This window comes from Mytilus galloprovincialis, chromosome 7, assembly GCF_965363235.1.
Source record: "Mytilus galloprovincialis chromosome 7, xbMytGall1.hap1.1, whole genome shotgun sequence".
Classification (NCBI taxonomy): Eukaryota; Metazoa; Mollusca; class Bivalvia; order Mytilida; family Mytilidae; genus Mytilus; species Mytilus galloprovincialis.
In genome coordinates, this window is record NC_134844.1 from 16874943 (window position 1) to 16895537 (window position 20595).

At 31.8% G+C, this 20595-nt stretch overlaps 1 protein-coding gene across 1 annotated transcript; it reads left to right on the forward strand.

Moving 5' to 3' along the window:
* The first annotated feature begins 6373 nt into the window (after positions 1 to 6373).
* On the forward strand, positions 6374 to 20397 carry LOC143082432 (uncharacterized). Its single transcript, XM_076258090.1, has 9 exons — positions 6374 to 7059; positions 7976 to 8049; positions 8589 to 8841; positions 9960 to 10068; positions 11074 to 11128; positions 11840 to 11981; positions 12389 to 12495; positions 13417 to 13534; positions 15631 to 20397. The coding sequence occupies exons 1-9, from the start codon at positions 6627 to 6629 to the stop codon at positions 16278 to 16280; spliced, it is 1941 nt and encodes a 646-aa protein (XP_076114205.1). The 5' UTR covers positions 6374 to 6626; the 3' UTR covers positions 16281 to 20397.
* The last annotated feature ends 198 nt before the right edge of the window (positions 20398 to 20595 follow it).

A 20595-nucleotide genomic window follows, 5' to 3' on the forward strand; every position in this document is an offset into this window, starting at 1 on the left:
ACATTTTATAGCAGACTATGAGGTATGGATTTTTCTCGTTGTTGAAGGCCAAACAGTGACCTAAAGCTGTTAATTTCAATGTCATTTAGTCTTGTGGAGTTATCTCATTGGCAATCATACCACATCTCTTTTTTTATAAGTAATTTAAAAGGATAGGCATTTAGCTCATCTAGCTAAATCATGAGCTGTTTTCACTAGGCATCTATCATTTTCCCAAATAAAAAAATGTCTTCTCTTTAACTACTGGGCCAGTTTACACCAATACAATTCATCATATGGTCATAATTATGGAGCTATATGGTTGATACTCTAAACCTTGACCAGGAATGCATAATCAAAAGTAAACTATCTTCAAGCAAGGATAAGTATGTACCCATCCGCCACAGGCATCACATAGGTTTGTACTTTTAAAAGTATGTCGCATATGACTGCCATTACATTAAATATAAAGGGTTTGGTATGATTACCAATGAGACACTTTCCATCAGAGACCATCACAAGAGCTATATTAAAAATGTTTGTGACATCTTCTTTACACGATTTCTGGTGAATTCAGTCACTGTAAGTTGTTAAATCCGGATGAGTGATTCAGACTCCAAAAATATCTCTAAGTATATTTTAGAATAAGAAGGGGCATGATTGCAAATGAAACTCCACCAAAAACCAAATGAGATAGCTATACTAGCGTTCAGTCTTACGATACCTTTACCTATCCAGTATTTGCCACCTCTGTCAGATGAACCACTGACACTGTTGTCTTTTGTCAGTGTGAAATATGCTCTTTAAAATCCTATGAATTGTCACTATATACGTACACTGTACAAATCCCACCAACATTTTATCTGCACAGTTACAGTTCTCAGTCATTTCTAATTATCACATATATTTCCATATCATAGGCATTTCTGTTCACTATTATAACATTGAAGAACGCTTTTGATATAAGCTAAAGCATAGGCCCGCTCTAATTTTCTCAATGTGTACATGTTGTTGATTTGTTAAGAAATTAAACTTCGAGCAGTCAATAATTAATTGTTGTTACTCTGAAATAATTCATTAAATAGAGTTTCACTAATAATGTCTTTAAGATAACATTTCAGTTTGTCGATGAACGGAGACCTAACTTCCTCCAATACTTTTCACTTGACTATAAAGTGTTCACGATCTGCAGGTTCATGCTTACATAGTTGACAAATTGGACTCACGGATTGCCTACTAAATTTAGCTCTGTCTTGTTGAAGTGTGTAGGTTCGGACTTCCACAAGCGAGTTTGGATTTTATGTTGCAACGTTTGACAGCAAACGGCTCAGCTCCCACTAAACCAAATGTTATGAGTTTTACCAATAATTGTGTCCTTTATAATATTAAGTAATTTGAGAGTTGATTTTTCTTTGGCCTCAGTTTTTAGTTTGTCCAGCCAGAAAAAGTTAATGTTCAACCTTCGAGACCAGTATTTTCCATTTATATTTACACGGAGGATTGACTAATAACTCGTGAGGAGATGGTAGTTCATATTTGTCAGTAAACTCAGCAATTCTTATAAACCAGCTCTTAGAGTCCTTGTTTTTTTATAGCTAATTGTCTATTGGCAATAAAAATTCAACAGAGTTTTTGTTCGCTACAATGTTTCTAAATGTACATAACATTCGCTTATGAGCAACAGCTTCAATTGGGATCTGACCTAGTAACAAAAGAGTAGCAATATTAGCAGTTCTTTCTGGTAGATGCTGGATTTGTTTCATAAGTTTAATGAAATAAGTACTAAGGTTTTTAATATCTTTTGCTGACAAACAAATCACCTTCAATCCATACAACAACCTTAGGATTACATAACAGTTAATACGATGAAGAGACACTTTTGGTTCTTACAACAGCATTCATTCTTTTCCACCGAAATTACGGTAGAGCAAAATATTAAAAAAAGCTGTTTACATCCTCGTTCTTAACTGGTCGAATTTTGTCTCATTTGAAATTATACTAGATCTACTTATTTCATAAATATAACAATTAAATGAATAAGATATTAGATTATGAAGAGTGCGTTTGTTTTGGGATTTAATATTCTTAAAGATGAACAATCGGTTTCAGGTAAATAATCATCATTTTGATCCATAAACAGGTACTAGTATTCCTGGTATTTTTTCAGGGATAAATCAACAATTGAAGGGGAACGCAAACTGGAGTAGAAATTGATCCTTTTGAGTCGTATACCTGAATAATTAAAATCTTTCTTTGATCACTCAGCCTATGATAGATTTAAGTCAATCAAAAAATCTTGTGCGTTTTTTAATTTTTTGATAGAATGATGCCTTTGCCACAGCGAGATTTGTTGTTTGTTCTACCTTCAGCTGCAAAGATTTCATGCATGTGCAGGAACAAATTAAAAATAAATACTTAAAAGGTTCTAAAAAAGAGGCTTCGGGGATGAAGGTCGGGGCAATTTGGACTGTCATTGGAAAATGAGAGAATATTGGAAAAGGACTGAAATTTTGCCAAACAACAGCCCACCGGTTAAAAGATTTTAAAACACCACATAAATAATCTGAAGCATAATCAAAATATATTTATATGAGCGAGGTGGCTTCAGCCTTATGATTTGTCTTCGGTGTGTTATAACAACACATGATATGTCAATTACGGCGTTTTGCATTTGCCCCAATCTGCTTTTCAATGCATGGCGCCAATCTTTTCTTTCATTTGCGCCGATTGTTTACTGGTAAATAAGTCGTCTTAAAAGATAAAATCAGATAGTAAACATCTATAACATTCAAAAGCACTACATTTAAGTCCATATAAAGGTATGCAATGAATTATAAATATGTTGTTGTCAGTATTTGTAGGCTACACATGATTTATCTAATTCCTTCCTTGTAATTTCATCTCTTCTATACTTGTTGCACTTGGCTTGTCTTGATGCCATCCAGTTAGAATAGTGCGAATAGAACTATTCATTGTAATTGCAAATAAAACGATACTTGACCGTTATTCGTCCTCTTGCATATTTATAAAAAGTTATACAGCTGCCAAGAAATAAAGTTGATAACGTGAAGTTGAACTGTTTTCTCCTCACTTTTCTCGTTTCCATATTCTCAATTTTATAAATATTATGTGCATGTCATAGAGACAACAACACGACAAATGGGCGTGAAAACCAGCAGAAGGCCACCAATGGGTCTTAGAATGCGTTAACTTATCCGACCAAGGAACACGTCTTTTGGCAATCTAATTAAAATATAGATCTCTGATTTCGTTATACTACACTGCTTTCTGCTGTTATAAATAATATTTAATATTTGTATTTTACAGCTCAAAATGATAACAACACTATACAGATTTGCCTTCATCGGGAAAGCTCAAAGTCGTCGATATCTGAAAGTCACTGATATATATATATAGGAACCGAAACAGTTGAAAAGCTGTATGAAATAGAGATTTTAACTAAATCCGTCTAAGATTTACTTTGCCTGGTTTGTTATACTATAGTAAACCATGTCAATACTGACTACTAAGCTGATAATGTCATGAAGTATAGAAGTTCCTTCATTACATAAGATCCAAGTTGAAAATACATTATGCAATATTATTTCCTCTGGAACCAAAATAATAAAAAAAAAAAAAACCCGGTTAAACATTTACTTTTGAGGGAAAAATGTCATATCATACATAGCCATTCCTAGGCTGTAGGGAAACTCTTAAATATAAATTATGAAAATACTTTAAAAAAAAAATTATGCAAAAAGTGCAACAGCAATATCATAAAATCTTTTATTATGAAAAAAGGTCAGGTGTAATTACCATATTGCTGTAGATCGAAGAAATTAGTTTGAACAATGTATGTATCAAATCTTAATTACACTGTACGCCTAAATGTTGCCTGATTTGTTGAAATATATTTAAGGGTACGGCCATTTGGTTTCTGAAGGCGGCTGCAAATGAATACCAACACACATTTGCATCCTAATCTTTCCTACATTTTGTGTTGTGAAATATTAACTTTCGCCCTGTTGTGTGCAAAGTTATACATTCCCAGTTTGTACAAGGCAAATTACTTATTTTAACTCCCCCCCCCCCCACCCGAGAATATCCATATATTGCCCCTAACGGCCAAGCTCTTATAGTTGCAACGCGAGCGCATATACTTTGTTATGATGATATAGAGTAATTTGAAACATAGAAGGTAAAAGATTAAAAGTATGGGCATTATAATCATTAATTTGAATCAATAAGTAAGGCATTGATATTTCAGTAAAAATTGCAACTTCCATGCCTGCTTTCAACAATGTTGACATTAACCATTTTGATTGTTTTGTTAGTAAACCCAGACAACTATAGTATACTTGTGTGATCATAGTCTCAATGTTTAAGTTCTTTTGATCTTTTGATCTTTTGCTCGTAGTGATCTTGTTAGATTGTTTTTTTTTTTCGCTGCGATTTAGCCTTTCTTGCGTAAAGCGATGTAAAGCAATCACTAACCAATCGGGAAGAATCCGTTTGCGCCAAAAATGCGCCCTTTTGCGCCACTTTTTTTTTCTCTTAATGCTACGTTTGCGCCACTTGTTTTAAAATTACATACTTTCATTTGCGCCAAAAATAAAATATACGATTGTGCCAATTAGTAGGAAAATGACTCCCATTTTCCTTCATTTTAAGTTATTTAATAGAATACACAAAAAAATAGGTACAGTCGGACAACAAATATATCTCATTAGCATGGGTTCGAATCCCGGCGAGGGAAGAACAAAAAATTTGAGAAAGCAAATTTACAGATCTAACATTGTTGGGTTGATGTTTAGACGAGTTGTATATACATAATGTACACAGCCATGTATCACCATCATTGGTGGTGATCCGATGGATAAATCTGTTGTAGAGTTGTCACTGACTCCTGATGAAGACGTACTTATAAATATAATTATTTTTTTGTGACTGTATCTTGTATTAATTTGTAGGATCCTTTACTTTAGATAATTGAGCTGATCTGTAACAATAACATCTCCATGCCTTATATATATCATGTACTGTAGTACGACGCTAGATTAAAACTGACGAGGAAAGGTAACACACGGCCACCGAAAGCTTTATTATATTGTGAAGCCCAGGTGGTCGTGTGGTCTAGCGGGACGGCTACAGTGCAGGCGATTTGGTGTCACGATATCTCAGTAGCATGGGTTCGAATCCTGGCGAGGGAAGAACAAAAAATTTGCGAAAGCAAATTTACAGATCTAACATTGTTGGGTTGATGTTTAGACGAGTTGTATATATAACCCAACAATGTATATATATACATTAAAGGCTCGAATTTGTAACTCATTGCATAAAGAGGGTGGTAAAGGGTTATTTTCGTGCAACGTGATCGCCGTTTTTTATTTGACGTTCAACGTGTTTTTACTTTTTTATTTGACGTTCAGTCGTGCAAGACGGGTGCCTCGTTCAACGTGTTCTGCTTATTTAATTTTACGTGCATCGTGATTTTCAAAGTCTTATTTTGCGTGCTCGGTATTTTTCAAATAAAATTCAAACACTTGGCAGGGATCGTCAAGAAATACTTTTTTAAAAGCCGTAAACCAATTATATCATAAATGTGTATACTAAATCGGGAATATCAAGTAAAACAAAGAGTTAATATATACAAGAAGACAGTGACTCAGTCACAAAAGGTTCAAATAAAAGTATTTATTTTTCGTGCAACGTTCATCACAGAAATTATTTCACGTTCAACGTGAAATTATGTCTTATTTCACGTTTTTTTCGTGCAAGCACACCCCCTTTACCACCCTCCATAAACAACGGCTCTGCTGCGCTGAGTTCTCCTGCATTTTTTGAACGTCGTCTTTTAACTGTTGATGCATGGTTACTGTATTTTATTATACATGTAGTAGCTTGAAGCTTCACTATTTTGTCAAAAAACACATACCGACCATATGTGTTTGAACGATGGGATCACCATGCAAGAAACAGTTAAACGATGTTATGACATTATTCTTTTGGAATGCCTCTGCTCCATTATTGGTATCTCCTGCTGATTTTCTAATATTCTTCACTGACTTCACTGAACACTTTTAATACTAAGTGTTCATCTGTTGGTTTGAATACATTCCTTAGTATAGAGATCTATATTCATGAGCCAAAAATAAGAATAAAAATATATTTATTAAGCATTAACATACATGTATGATAGATATGTGTACAGGTAAATTGGCGCAAATGAGTTCCGAATATTGGCGCAATAATTGATTCATTTGAAGAAAACAATTGGCGGAAATGTCTGAAAAACAGTAATTGGCGCAAAGGGACTCCTGTCAACCAATCATTTATTGCAATGGCCTAACAGAGAATAAACCAATCAAATTCAACATCCGGTTTAAGTTGTCACGCGCCAAATGGCGAATATTTAAAAGCAGACGATGTAGAAATGAACATGGCCATGAAATGAACATCAGCGATCTCTTGGAAATCTTTCTGATATCATGACTTTCGTGTACATACTGTAGCTTAGTTTTACACCCTAGTTTAACAATATCTCATGCTGACATATTGGTGAAATTGTTTTGGTCATACATCAAAAATTTAATATCAAGGTGAAATTATTATTGCAGCAGAAAGGGGTGTGTCAGTTATAAGCAACTATGTTTTCTTTTGGTAGTAGAAGACTACCACAGAGGTCCCCATGTCTGCAAAATTTCCACAAGAGACGAAGAAGAACCCGAACCTCCGATAGGTTTATACATGTTTATGCAACCTCCTCTGCAGAAACACAAAACTATCAGAACTATATGAGAAGTGACCCACATAATCTAGCAGACGTTCCTGATCCTTATTTGATTGAAGAAATAGATGGAGTTCAGTTTTATAGAACAACTGTCCCAGTTGTGTGTGAATCAGTCAAAAAGAGTCTCATGTCATCGAATAAAATGAAGAAGTCTATCAAATTCAGAGAGCAGCCCACAACAATAATACTTCCAGAAAATAGAAACCAACTAAAATTAAGGGGAAGAAAGGGCAGAAGACTATTTGACAAAAGAGAACCAAACTCATTCATTTGTAGAGAAATTTCTTCAGGTTACTATGCCATATATTGTTTTCACTTATCTACTTTACTTTAGCTGTCTTCAGTATTAATAAATTTTTAAATATCATTTAAATGACATTTTATTAATTGAGTTAATCCTTTCCTTATTTCAAGAGTTGTCCTTCAGTGGTGAAACTGTGCTTGGTCATCATCTGTTATGAAATAGAGTGACAAATTCTCTAGGCAATTTTGAAGAATCACTTTTAATTTATTATTTTTTCTTGTTAAAATATATCCCTTATTTTTTTCTTGTTAAAATGTATCACTTATTTTTTTTCTTGTCAAAATGTATCACTTATTTTTTTTCTTGTTAAAATGTATCACTTATTTAGTCATAGTTCTTAATGTTTTATATTTTATACAACAAAGTTGTTAATGGACTATTTTAATATTACAGAGATTTCCTTAATAAAATGTTGAAAATTTAATCCATTGCTTGCATTTTCTTTTCAAAGATCTTTACCTCTAAAACTTCTGAACCATTTAAAACAAAACTTGATATGAATATCTCTTCTAAAAGTGATTTTGAACTAAAGTAAACCAAAATAGACATGAAACATTCTTATTGTATGCCTATATTTTAGTTTGTGAATTATATATTATATGTCAACCAACATATAGCCACCCTAAATAAAAATATTAAAACTGCTGTTACATAATGAAGATAATTGTTTCGATATCAACAAGAACTGTAGTAAAGTTTAAAAAATAGACATGGGACAAACATTCTCAGCAAGTCAATTTCTATAGTTAGTAAATCAAAATTTAAAAGACAATTTCTCATTTGAGTTCTTCTCCTTTAGTTTATTCATGAATTGTATGAACTTCAAATACCTAAGTATCTCATTTTCTTTATATAAATAAGTATATATATTGCTAATTATTGAATTTGATTTTTAATTTTAGGAGAGGAAAATGAGGAGAGAAAAAGACAAATTTTGGACAAACTGGAAAATGATAAAGAAAACCCATTGACAAGAGTAAGTATATATGTACATAAATGTCTAAAAAGAGGATGCTTTGACTTGTTTTACAATTGAAACATTCTCAATGAAAAGAAAGAATCACTGAAACCATCAAAGCAAATTATGTAAGAATATATCTTTTTGAGCTACATTCCTTGTTATGAAAAATTGATTAAGCAAGAATGGACTTTTTAGCTGACTATGTGGTATGGTCTTTGCTCATTGTTGAAGGCTATAGTTGTTTATTTCTGTGTCATTTGGTCACTTGTAGAGTGTTGTCTTATTGGCTATCATACCGTATATATTCTTATTTATATCTAAGCTTGGGGGGGAAAAAAAATCATATTTTACACATTTTACAGGTTAGTTATATTACAGTCACTGGGCACTATGTATCATGTTTATTGACATTGTCTAGATTAATAATTATATTTGAATTATTTTCATTCCTAAAATTTTTTTAAAGGCATTTAAAAAAAAAATGATTTGATAACATGTAACTTTAAATACATGTACAATTAATATAAAAGAAAAGCTTTTTGTTTATTTTTTAGACAGAAGAAGAAAGAATTCATGAGAGAGCAGAGTTTTTTTCCATGTCTATAAAACCTGATTTGAAATACCTGAGTTTACCTGAAGATTTTAGTCACAGAGATGATCCAGCTTATGCTGCCAGTATGTGTGGACAACAGTTAGAATATCCATTACCAAAGAAGAGGAAGAGTCGTAACTTGTACACAGATAGCTGCTATGTGTCCTACCACTCAGATGATGATCCATATGATAATAGCCAAGGACTACCTTGTGGTATGCTTTTGTCGTAATTTCTAGATACTACTGTAGTCCCCTCTTGTGATGTAAAATACAGAGTGGTACAATTGACAATGATATAAGTACTTCAACAGATTGCATGTTCTCCTTAAAAGGTCACCTTTATCATATTATTGTAATGAATAAAGGAAATCTGTGAAGTAATTATACCCAACATTACATATACCCCACGCAAAAAAATATTGACAGGAAATTACGATTCAATATTTTTCTAGGAGTTACGCCCCTTTGAACTTATTTGTTTCAATATACTTCTGCAACAGCTTGTCATCGCAACTCCTCTGAAACCACACAACAGAATTTCATGAAACTGTGTAGATAATAAGGACATACTACGTAGGTGTGCATATTGACAGGAAATTATGATTCATTTTTTATGCCTCACCTACGATAGTAGTGGGGCATTATGTTTTCTGGTCTGTGCGTCTGTTCGTCATTCCTTCCTTCCGTCCGTTCAGGTTAAAGTTTTTGGTCAAGGTAGTTTTTGATGAAGTTGAAGTCCTATCAGCTTGAAACTTAGTACACATGTGCCCTATGATATGCTATTTCTAATTTTAATGCCAAATTAGAGTTTTGACCCCAATTTCATGGTTCACTGAAAATAGAAAATGATAGTGCAAATTTCAGGTTAAAGTTTTTAGTCAAGGTAGCTTTTGATGAAGTTGAAGTCCAATCAACTTGAAACTTAGTATACATGTTTCCTATGATATGATCTTTCTAATTTAAATGCCAAACTATAGTTTTTACTCCAATTTCAGGGTCCACTAAACATAGAAAATGATAGTGCAAGTGGGGCATCTGTGTACTATGGACACATTCTTGTTTTTTAATTATTATCTAAATGAGACACTAAATCAACCAAAGCAGAATTGATATTTTAAAAGTGAATGTTGTACAAAAGTATTTGAATCAGTACTTTAAGAATCCAAAAGCTTAAATTATAATTGAGATGTTTGAAGAATGGAAAAAAAATAGATGTTAATTATTGTGATTTTAGGAAAATAGCTACATAAAGATAAATTATTGTGGTAAACATGGATTATTTTTTTTTAAATTATTTGATTTTATTGACAAATGAAATATGTATTATATAGGAACAAGACTTTACAGACCACCAGACAAACTAGTAGAGTTAGTTGCTGATGCCATAACAGAAAGTCCAGATGGTATGCTCCAAGTTCCTCAGATATATACTGTTCTTATGTAAGTAACAATAACATTTGAGCTACATCAGATAGAAATCGACCATGTGCAAGTTCTCGCACCCATGTACATGTATAAGACTTTAAGTGATTTTAGAACATACAGATACAAAAGAAATGATGAATTTTGCTTAAAATAAGTAGGATTCTTTTATCAACTCAATTTTTAAACAGACTTTCCATAGAGATTTTTCAACCCAAAGTTAGTTCACAGATGCATTGATATTCATTTGTATCTGACTCAGCTCGTTTGTTAAAATACAGTTAGTATGTGGAGCAGGATCTGCTTACCCTTCCAGAGCACCTGAGATCACCCCTAGTTTTTGGTGGGGTTTGTGTTGCTGTGTCTTTAGTTTTCTATGTTTTGTCTTCTGTAATATTATTTGTCTGTTTGTCTTTTTATTTTCAGTCATGGCGTTGTCAGTTTGACTGTCCCTCTGGTATCTTGTCTTTTAGTACATGTGAAACTATCACTACAGAAGTTCAAATATTCTATAAGCATACAAAAAGAGCGTTCTTATAAAAATTTATGAATAACTTGTCAATTATTTTTCAGAGGTTATCTAATAATACATTTTCTGTAGAACGATTTATCATACAAGATATATACTGGGTAGTTTTTAATAAACTCTGTTTGACATTCAATGGTCGACTGACATTGGGAAATATATTTTTTACTTTTCTGGATTTACCTTTTTCAGGAATACTCAAAGCTGAAAAATTTGAAAGGATGGATAAGAACCGAAACAGTTCACGAGTGAAATGGCCAAAAAGGACCTAAAAAAATAGCCAAATCCATCTGAACCAACTGCAGCCAAGGATTCTTTTCACTTGTCTTTTAGGTTGTCCATAAGAAAAAACACACCTATAAAACCTATAACTAAAGCCTATAAAATTTAAAAACCATATAAAGCTGAAACCTGTTATATATTATGTACAACATACAGATGAAAAATAATGAATAGATATTGTCATTTCAAGTAACGTTTCAAATCTTATTTTCCAGGAATAAATATCCCTATTTTAGATACATGGATAAGTCTGCAGTCACAAGCTGGAGGGTAAGGTATTATAAGAACCTTACATAATGATTACAAAATGTAGGGGACAATCTAATAACAAATAAATATGCAGTTAGTAAATAAATATTTATTATAATTTCTATAATAAGTTTGAATTGGAATTGAACATTAAATTTTTCAACAGATGTAAAATCTATTAATTGTTTACCTAAAATCTTTTAAAATTGAATTTGAAGCACACTTATTTTCAAATCACATAAATAAGTTGGGATGAACTCATTTAAATGAGCTTTTTTTTTGGGTAAAAGTATACATTTAGATATGGACATAAGGATTACAATCAATGAAAGAGCAATATATTTTTGTACAGTTAAGAAAAATCAGTCTTTAAAAAATAATGAGTTATCTCCCATTACTACTGAAAGAATTATTGTATACATACACATTATCAGAATATATCAATACACAATTTGTTTTACAGGTTTAGATATTAAAGTTATTTTTTCTTTTTTTTAATATTTTGAAAGGTCATATTTTTATGATGTTATTGAAGTTCTTGTCCTTAATCAGTCTCTAATATGATAAAATGAGTTATCTCCCATTACTTTTATTTAACTCTATATATGAATGTATTCAAACTTAAACACTTTCAAACTTTCCAAATGAAAAAAAATCATCCTGCTTATATATTAGTTAACCCATGCTTTTCAGTAAACTTGTTCATTACTTTAGTCTGATTTTACTTTTCAGAGTTCTGTAAGACATGCACTTTTCCAGAAATGGTTTAGGAAAGTTAAATTCACAACTCCAGAAATAAGCAGTAAAGGATGTTTTTGGTGCATTAATACCCAAGTAGATTATGCAGAAATTTGTGCTGCAAGAACCAAAAAAGGTAGGAAAGTTGTTTTTGTAAAGTGTTTACACTTATATTTGTTACTCTGTTGTTGTGATGAATGACTACCAAAGGATGACAACTGCTTACAGTAAAATAATTGAATAATTTAAATTTCGATTTCCACTGGTTTTTTTAACAAATGCATATGGTTAGGCTGGATAGAGTAATTCCCTGTCATTAAGTTTCAGGGTAACCCTTTGAAACATTTTTTTTGGGAAAAAGGACAGATTGTACTTAAGACCCTTGTACAATCTTATAGCTCACACAATGCAACAAAAGTTACTGTTTTAATATTAATGGTACTGTCATTTTCAGAACAATTGTTTAAAGATTTTACAGTATGGATTTGCAACATGTAGTTGTAGTATTATTATCTCTTAAATTTGAGCACATCTTTTTTACAGAAGAAAATACAGATGATTTAGACATAGATCCAAATCTACCAGACAATGTTATAGCATTGCTAAAGGAAGAGGAGAAAGAATTGCAGAAGGTTGTTGTTAAAGTAGAGGTAAACAAAAAGATTTATTTCATTCTATTATTATGACTTCCCTGTAAAATGAAACATCACTTCACATGTGAAATAAATTTGAAAATCTCATCCCTTTGAAATATCATACAACTTTGGTGATGTCAATATATTTTTGATGACATTACATCAAAAAAAAATTGAGAATGTGTAGATGAAAGTATAGTTTTTTTTTTGCATTTTGTGTACATGATAATTTTACGTTTGTTTTAGGTTTCTCTTGGATTTTTGCTTGTTATTCTATTTTTTTTTTTAAATTGATAAGAGGGTAGCCATTATTACAGTGTCATCTCAGTATGAGCTAGTCTTGTATGTTTTAAGTTATAAAATAGTTATAATACATCACTAAATGTTGTTGTTTAATTATTACTCATTTTTGAGTTTGTCTTATCCCCAATGAGTGAGGGCTTGGTTATATATTTATTTTCATTATTCTTTTCTGTGGATGGCAAACATTTGAATCTTACAGATCAGTTTCACAACTGATAAATGAGTTGAATATTATCTTGTTGTTGAGCATGGATCCAAGTTATTCTGAAAACTCTTCATCTCATGACCTAAGTATGCTGCAGATATTTAATTCAAGTTCAAAGTTAACAAATGTATTGCTGTAGGAATATTTTGTTTGCAACTTTCTTTGATCCAAATATCTGTCTTAAGACTCAAAGGGTTAATCTGGGAGGTCAAGGTCACTTCATTTATTCACCCTTAATCAGGTGATTCTGCTATCTAATAATGATTTAAAGTTGTATAAAACTAGGAGCCAATTAAGGTTACATCTGTTAGGTAAAGGTTATACAGTTATAACCATGCTAAAGCCTTCTTTTATTTTAAATTCACTTAAGAGGTTGACAAGTGACCATTGGGCAGTTTTATTTTATCAATGATTTATTTTTATTTCAGGATGCAGGATTGGTGAGTTGTTCTACTGTCAAAGTACCTGCACATCTAATCAATCAAGAGGCGGATCATGATCCAATACTAACAACATGTTTCACAACACCAAAGGCTGGTTATTACTGTAAGTCTGTCAGTATTTAGATACTTTTGATGAAATTATCTCCCCTGCTCGACAGCAGACATCTGTCTCATCCACAGGCTTTTTTTTATGCCCCACCTACGATAGTAGAGGGGCATTATGTTTTCTGGTCTGTGCGTCCGTTCGTTTGTCCGTCCGTCTGTCCGTCCGTCCATTCGTTCGTCCGTCCGTTCGTCCGTCCGTCCGTCCGTCCGTCCGTTCGTTCGTTCGTCCGTCTGTCCCGCTTCAGGTTAAAGTTTTTGGTCGAGGTAGTTTTTGATGAAGTTGAAGTCCAATCGACTTCAAACTTGGTACACATGTTCCCTATGATATGATCTTTCTAATTTTAATGCCAAATTAGAGATTTTACCCCAATTTCACGGTCCACTGAACATAGAAAATGATAGTGCGAGTGGGGCATTCGTGTACTGAGGACACATTCTTGTTTGTATACTAAGATCATACATATACTATAAAGGAAATGTATTTGCTATTTACTATCAATTCCAAGTTTACTATCCGCAGCTGTTACTGATATTTATCATATAAGGAGTCTCTATAATGACTATATTGCCTAGGACAGTAGACTTGGAATGGATAGAAAATAGCAAATACACTTTTTATAGTGTATGTATGTTCATAGTATACAGAAAAACAGAAAACAAAAATTAATGGACTGGAAAAAGGGGGAGGGCTTAAAAAATTGTCCTGTCACCAAATACCTATTACTTTTTATACTATTCCTGAAATTGTCCAGTTAGAAAATCTTTTAACAAAAATTCATCCTCATACTTTCAACCCTGCTCTAAATGCCAGTGATTTTGTGGGTGTGTTCTAGTGGACAATAAAACTATTAAAAAGAAATCTAGGACTCAAAATGGTATTGAACTATTCATAACAATAATTGAATAAGCAAGAATTTAGGATGTTCCCAGTCCCTAATCTTTCATTTGATTATTTGTAAGATATTCCTCTGGATTTATCCATTATTTCCATGCAGTGCCATGAAATGTTTTGCCTGCTAACAACTACTGTTCTTTTCATAGGCGGATTTAGGGGGGGGGGCCCAGGGGGCCCGGGCCCCCCCTTTTGGGGAAAAAAATTGGTTGCTTATATAGGGAATCACTGAAGCGTGACTGGAGCGGGCCCCCTCTTAGGTCAGTCAGTGGGCCCCCACTTATGAAAATTTCTGGATCCGCCACTGCTTTTCGTTATTTCATCACATAAAATTTTAAAATAAAATTTTTGAAAATCTTTGTTGTTTATGCCCCTGCCATAAGCAATAGGGGATTAAGTGTTACCTTTGACTATCAGTCATATTACATTTTCACACTTAAGTTTTATTATCAAAATGTTTTGAAATTCTCACACAATGCTAAGAAACAAACCTCACTATCACACTCTTTTTTCATCATCATTTTATGAACAATGCTGAGAACCACAACATGCAGACAGAGTCAGTGACTTTAACAAAAAAGAATATCTGCTTTTCAAGTTTTATCATTTGAGAAGCCTCGAAATCAAATATTTGTAAAAATTAATATTGCAAATTTTATGGAATTACTGACTTAAAAATGTTCAAGAACTGATATTTTTGGGCCAAACAAGTTCATTTGGTATCATTTCAAAGCTGAGATTAATTTAATGTTTTATGTATGAGGGGACATAAAAAATAATGGCTGTCTGTCTGTCATGGTATTGTAAGGCCTCTTGTACAATTCTTTGGGGATTTTTAGCTCACCTGGACGTTAACTTTTACAAAAATCTTCTCCTTTTAAACTGCTTGACTGAGTTAAACCCCCCCCCCCTCCCTGCCAACCAGCATGGCCGCCATCGCTAAAAATAGAACATAGAGGTAAAATACAGTTTTTGGCTTATATCTCTGAAACTATAGCATTTAGAGCAACTCTGATGTAGGGTAACAATGTTTATAAAATAGATATCTATCTGACCTGAAATTTCAGACTCATAAGTACAATAGAAATGAATACAGCAGGCTAATGGTAAACACTTTTTAAGTAAAAATTGTAAATATGTATTATTGTATATAACATGTTAAAATGTTGCATGAATTATTTTTTCCTGATTTTTATTTCCAGACGGTATACATAGTGGATCTGTTTTCCCCGTCTCCACACGAAAAAAGGCAATATTGCCAGTCTCCTACATGAACAGATGCCTGACACCATCATTGATAGGCAGTAGAAGTATGTCTCCATTAAGTGACAGCTCAAATAGCTGTTCTTCTCTAGTCAGTCCACTACTGAATAGTGTGAAGCCTGATACACTAGGGGTTGACTCTCAGACAAGTCTTGGAAATTCTTCCATTAACTGGGCTCCAAAGCTACCATTTGATCAGTTTCTTGATGGACCAATCACGCCTTCACAAGAGTTTTTGCCAGAAAAAAGTGAAGATATACTATCAAACTGCCATTATCTAGAAAATGATGACATTGTGAGAAGCTCCTGTTCAGATCTGAGCAGTGGGAAAAGTTCAGTGTATGGGGACTGGGAACCAGGGTATGAGTTAAAGGAAAATGATTTGTTACAATGTCTGAATGAAAATGTGAATACCTCTATGAACTTTAAGTCTGAGGACAATACAGAAATAGGCTACATAATACCAGATGGTGTGAAGTGGGGGTTTATTGGAATGGATGAGATGCCCACAGCAATATTTGACAAGGATGTCATGGCTTCATCTCCGGAATACCAATCACTTAGTCCTGAATCTAATCCAGAAATATAGAATTATCATGATAAGAACATTATTCCACTTTTTTTGAAAGAAAAACAAGAATGATATTTGAAACTTGATCACATTTGAGAGTCATTCTGTTGTAGGAATGAAAGTTTTTTTAATGGGTTGATAAAGTCAGAGCACTAAATTAAGCAGATTATTAATAACTGTTATATACTGTGGACTTATTGATATTAGTTGGGTACCAATTTGTTTTGATTTCTTGGGAAATTAGACAAACACTCAGACTACACGAAATACGTCGGACCGTCGGACAAATCCGGTGAATAATGGATCGGTCTGGTAAAATTTTGTTAAATTCCGGTCCGAATGTCCGGTGTTTTTTTTCATGGATTTTTCTAACATTCTAGCGAAATTGCCAAACGATCTCAAATTCATTTTCATCTTTATTATTCATTACAGCGATGTTTATTTTGTTCAACCGCTAGCTTTATGCCGAACATCGCCAACCAGTAATGTGTAAATCCGGGTAAAAACATATCTGACTGTCAAAAACAACAATGGATGCCATCATTGGCACAACCGGAAATGTAAATAAAACCGGATCAGATTCTGGGAACGGATAAGGATAATTCTGGGTTTGCCAATTTAAATACAGTAAATGAATAAAAATCCAAGCAGATCACAAAATTTAGCTATGAAATATAACCACAAGAATTGAAAACCAAAAGATATATGAAAAAGAAAGAAGAAACAGGAAATAATATTTTATACAGAAACTCTAAATTATGTTTAGTTCACAAACATTGTCAAAATCCAATAAAATGGGACATTACTCTTCACTGAAATGCATTCAAGCAATTGTGCACAACTTTCATAACAATATCCCCTCTTGCTACATCATTTTGTTTTAATTTGTGCATTTTGGGGAGGAGTAGGGCACAACAAAGTCATATGTTTGTTGTTTTTTGTCGGATAATATACAATTAGATGTAAAAAAAAATTGGTCTGGTAAAATTTCATTCGGTCTGGTAAAGATAGGATGTTTACCAGACCGAATGTCCTGTAAAAATAAAATTCATTCGCGTAGTCTGAACACTATGAACTTAATATTAAGCAGAAAGTGATATCTCTTAAGGATGTACTTTGGTGAGGTTAGGTGAAAATTAATAAATTAAGAAGTTAAAATTGAAACTATAAGCTGGTAGAGCATCCATTAAGGATAAAAATAAGCTAATAATATTGATAGGTCATGGACCTCCTTTTCGAGATATTTGAGATTTAAAATATGGCGGGAAAAGGCTGACTCGGATTTTTACCTTATATTTGCATTGGTATTATTAGGTCTCAAAACAAAAGAAAGAAAATTAAGAATCTTCTAAAATTTTGGTAAATGACCTTTTATGAGCTATTAATTCTTATATGAAAAAAATAAATGGGTGTTATGGGGCAAAATATTTCACATTGTATTGTATGGAAAAACACCAAGGAGTCCGAACATTTGACACAAATTCCAAAACCTCACCTAAGTACATCCTTAAGGCTTGTATACAAACTTGGGTAAAACCATATAATCAAGTAGCCACAATAACACGCACACACACAAACATTATCTTCAATCAATGAAAATTGGTACCCATGAAATTAAATGAATCCACAGTAGAAAACAGTTTCTTTTGAGAACCATCTTTATAAACACATCATTTTGGTGTAAGTTGTAAATTATGTGAAATTCTTGGAACAAAAACAAGTATCAAGTAAAATATTATGTTCTAACATTAGATAACAGCTAGATATTGTAAAAATATACATTTCATATAATCGTTCATTATAATGAAAGTATGCAAGGTGTTTCTTTCAAATCAGGAATGATAATTTATTCTATGCAAATCATATTTCTGAAGTCAAAATATGTTGGTGCAATTTGACAAAATAGTATAAATATAAATATTTGTATAGTGCATGCTTTAGATCTTAGTTCAGTTCAATGGTATTTTAGCATTTTATTTCTATCAAAGAAAATTGCATGGAAATTAGTTTTTTTGTTATTTTTTGCTATTTTCTATGTCTTTTTCAATCAATTGTACAAAAGTAGACACTATTATTTAATTCATAAATTTTTTTTTTACTTTTAAGACTTGTGGAACATGCATGAACTGTTAATATAGAGTTATGTCCCTTTCCAGTTATAAGTATTATAGTTTTAACTAAACTGCATGTGAAAAAATATTATGATCTAGTCTCCGATTTCATTAAAAAATTTCAATTTATTAAGGTTTATTAATTTAATATGGTAAATAATTCTCAAATTCCACTGAAAGGCCATTCCTAAAAGATTTGTGAACATTTTAAACTGAAATTTAGGAAGAACTTTGTCCTCAATTTTTAAGTTTAAAAATCAGAAAATTTTGAATTTTCAATATATGTTCTCTAATGATTTTGCATGTTAACTTTCTTAATGATTTTCCTGAAAAAAAAATTGTTGACATCTAGTTAAGCAAAAGGCATGTGAAAATTTGTTTCTTTTTGAAAGATTCAGAATTTCATCAATGGAATTAACATACAATAAAAAAAAAATAAAACTGATTATAATACTTATAAACCTTTAAATGTTTACAAGTGATTTAAGATTGAATAATAAATCGTATGAAAAGAATAAGTGCGAAAATATTAAAAATATAGTATTGTGTAATCAACATAAAAAAACATTGTTTGGTAGTAAACAAAACTTGGATGTTTAAGATTTAGTGAGTATTTAACTTTATTTTGTGTTTCACAAGTACAAGTTATGGAGTTACATTTTAGCATTTTCATATATTTTAGCCTGTATTATTCATTGTATCTTTGTTTTACTGTGGCAACTGTAGTTCTTGTGGAATTTTCACATAATGATGCATTGTATTTTTCATTGGAAAGAAAGTTTTATAAAATCAATACAGTTTTTGGATAGTTTAAACGACCATCATGTTTCTTGAAATAGGGTGAAAAGCTTTTAAATGATAAACGGAAGAAAAAAAAACTATTTCATTGATGTTCAAGAGCATAATTTCTTCATCAGATTTTGAATTGTCTCTATTTTCAAACAATATGAAACCATTGTAACTTCAAAATATAGAAACTTATCAAAAAAATTATGTTATTTAAGAATCCATTAGTTAAATTCATGACACACCCTTTAAATTCAGGATTGATCATCTTAACATTTGTCAAATACAGTTGTAACAATTTAGAATGCTTTTTTAACCAAATAACAAAAAAGTGAAAATCATGAAAGAACTTAAACTTCATTGAACTTAATGTTTCTTGCAGGAATAAAGGTACATTACCCCATAAAAAGGTGAAACTTGACCATATCATTAGCCCTTACTTTTGAAAGAAACTTAATAAAAAATAATGATAAATTTATCAATTCTATTTTGAATTTATATTAAAGCCTTCTTAAAACATGACTTGCTGTTTAATAAAATGGACAATAATGGATTAGTTATTTTGTCTCTTTAATTTAAAAAAAATAAAGAGTTAATTTGGTTTATTCAATGTGCCTTTATGTATTAACAATTATCAGGTAGTGCTGAACCACAAATTTTAAAGAATAATGAAGACTTAGATGTGTATGAAATTCAAGAGGTGTGAATGCTCTTTTTTCTTCTTCATTTTTTTAATGTTCACTATCATCTCCGAGGATAAATTATTTTCCATCTGGTTTTCCTTCTTTTTTTGTTTTTAAGGTTATCCAAAGGTTAAATCATCTAGCAAATTACAGTGAAAGTGTTTATCTTCAAAAGAACAATATGTCGATACTCACACTTTTACACACACGCAATATTTTTTTAATTGTTTTCTTAGCATTATATATTATGCACAGCTTAAACTTTTATTGTATGTTGATGCATTAAAATAAGTATTTATTAAATACTTCCACTTCACAAAAGAGATATAAATGTGAAAATCCCAGAATCAATAGATTATTTCAGTGTGGCATAGATTTCAAAAGTTTTGTTGATGTAGAAATAAATCATCTTTATAATATTCTATTTATTTATGTTTTAATGTAACTAACTGTTTTGTTTATTGTTTTGATTGTTAGATATTTATTATATTATGGATTCTAATTTAAGTTCTTCAAATATGCAAGAAAAAAGTTTGTAATAAAGAAATGTGAATTGTGTCTTTCGTTTTTGTAAACTATAAAGGGGTGGTTTCTTGAACACATGTAGTTATCTCAATCTGTCAATGATTTGCCAGGCTTTTTCATTCAAGTCATTTTTTGATACTTTTCACAGAGGTTTAGTCAATTATATTTAGATAGTCAAGGTAGTAGGAGCAGGGATTGAAGTTCAGGTTTTGGCAATGGTAGTCCACA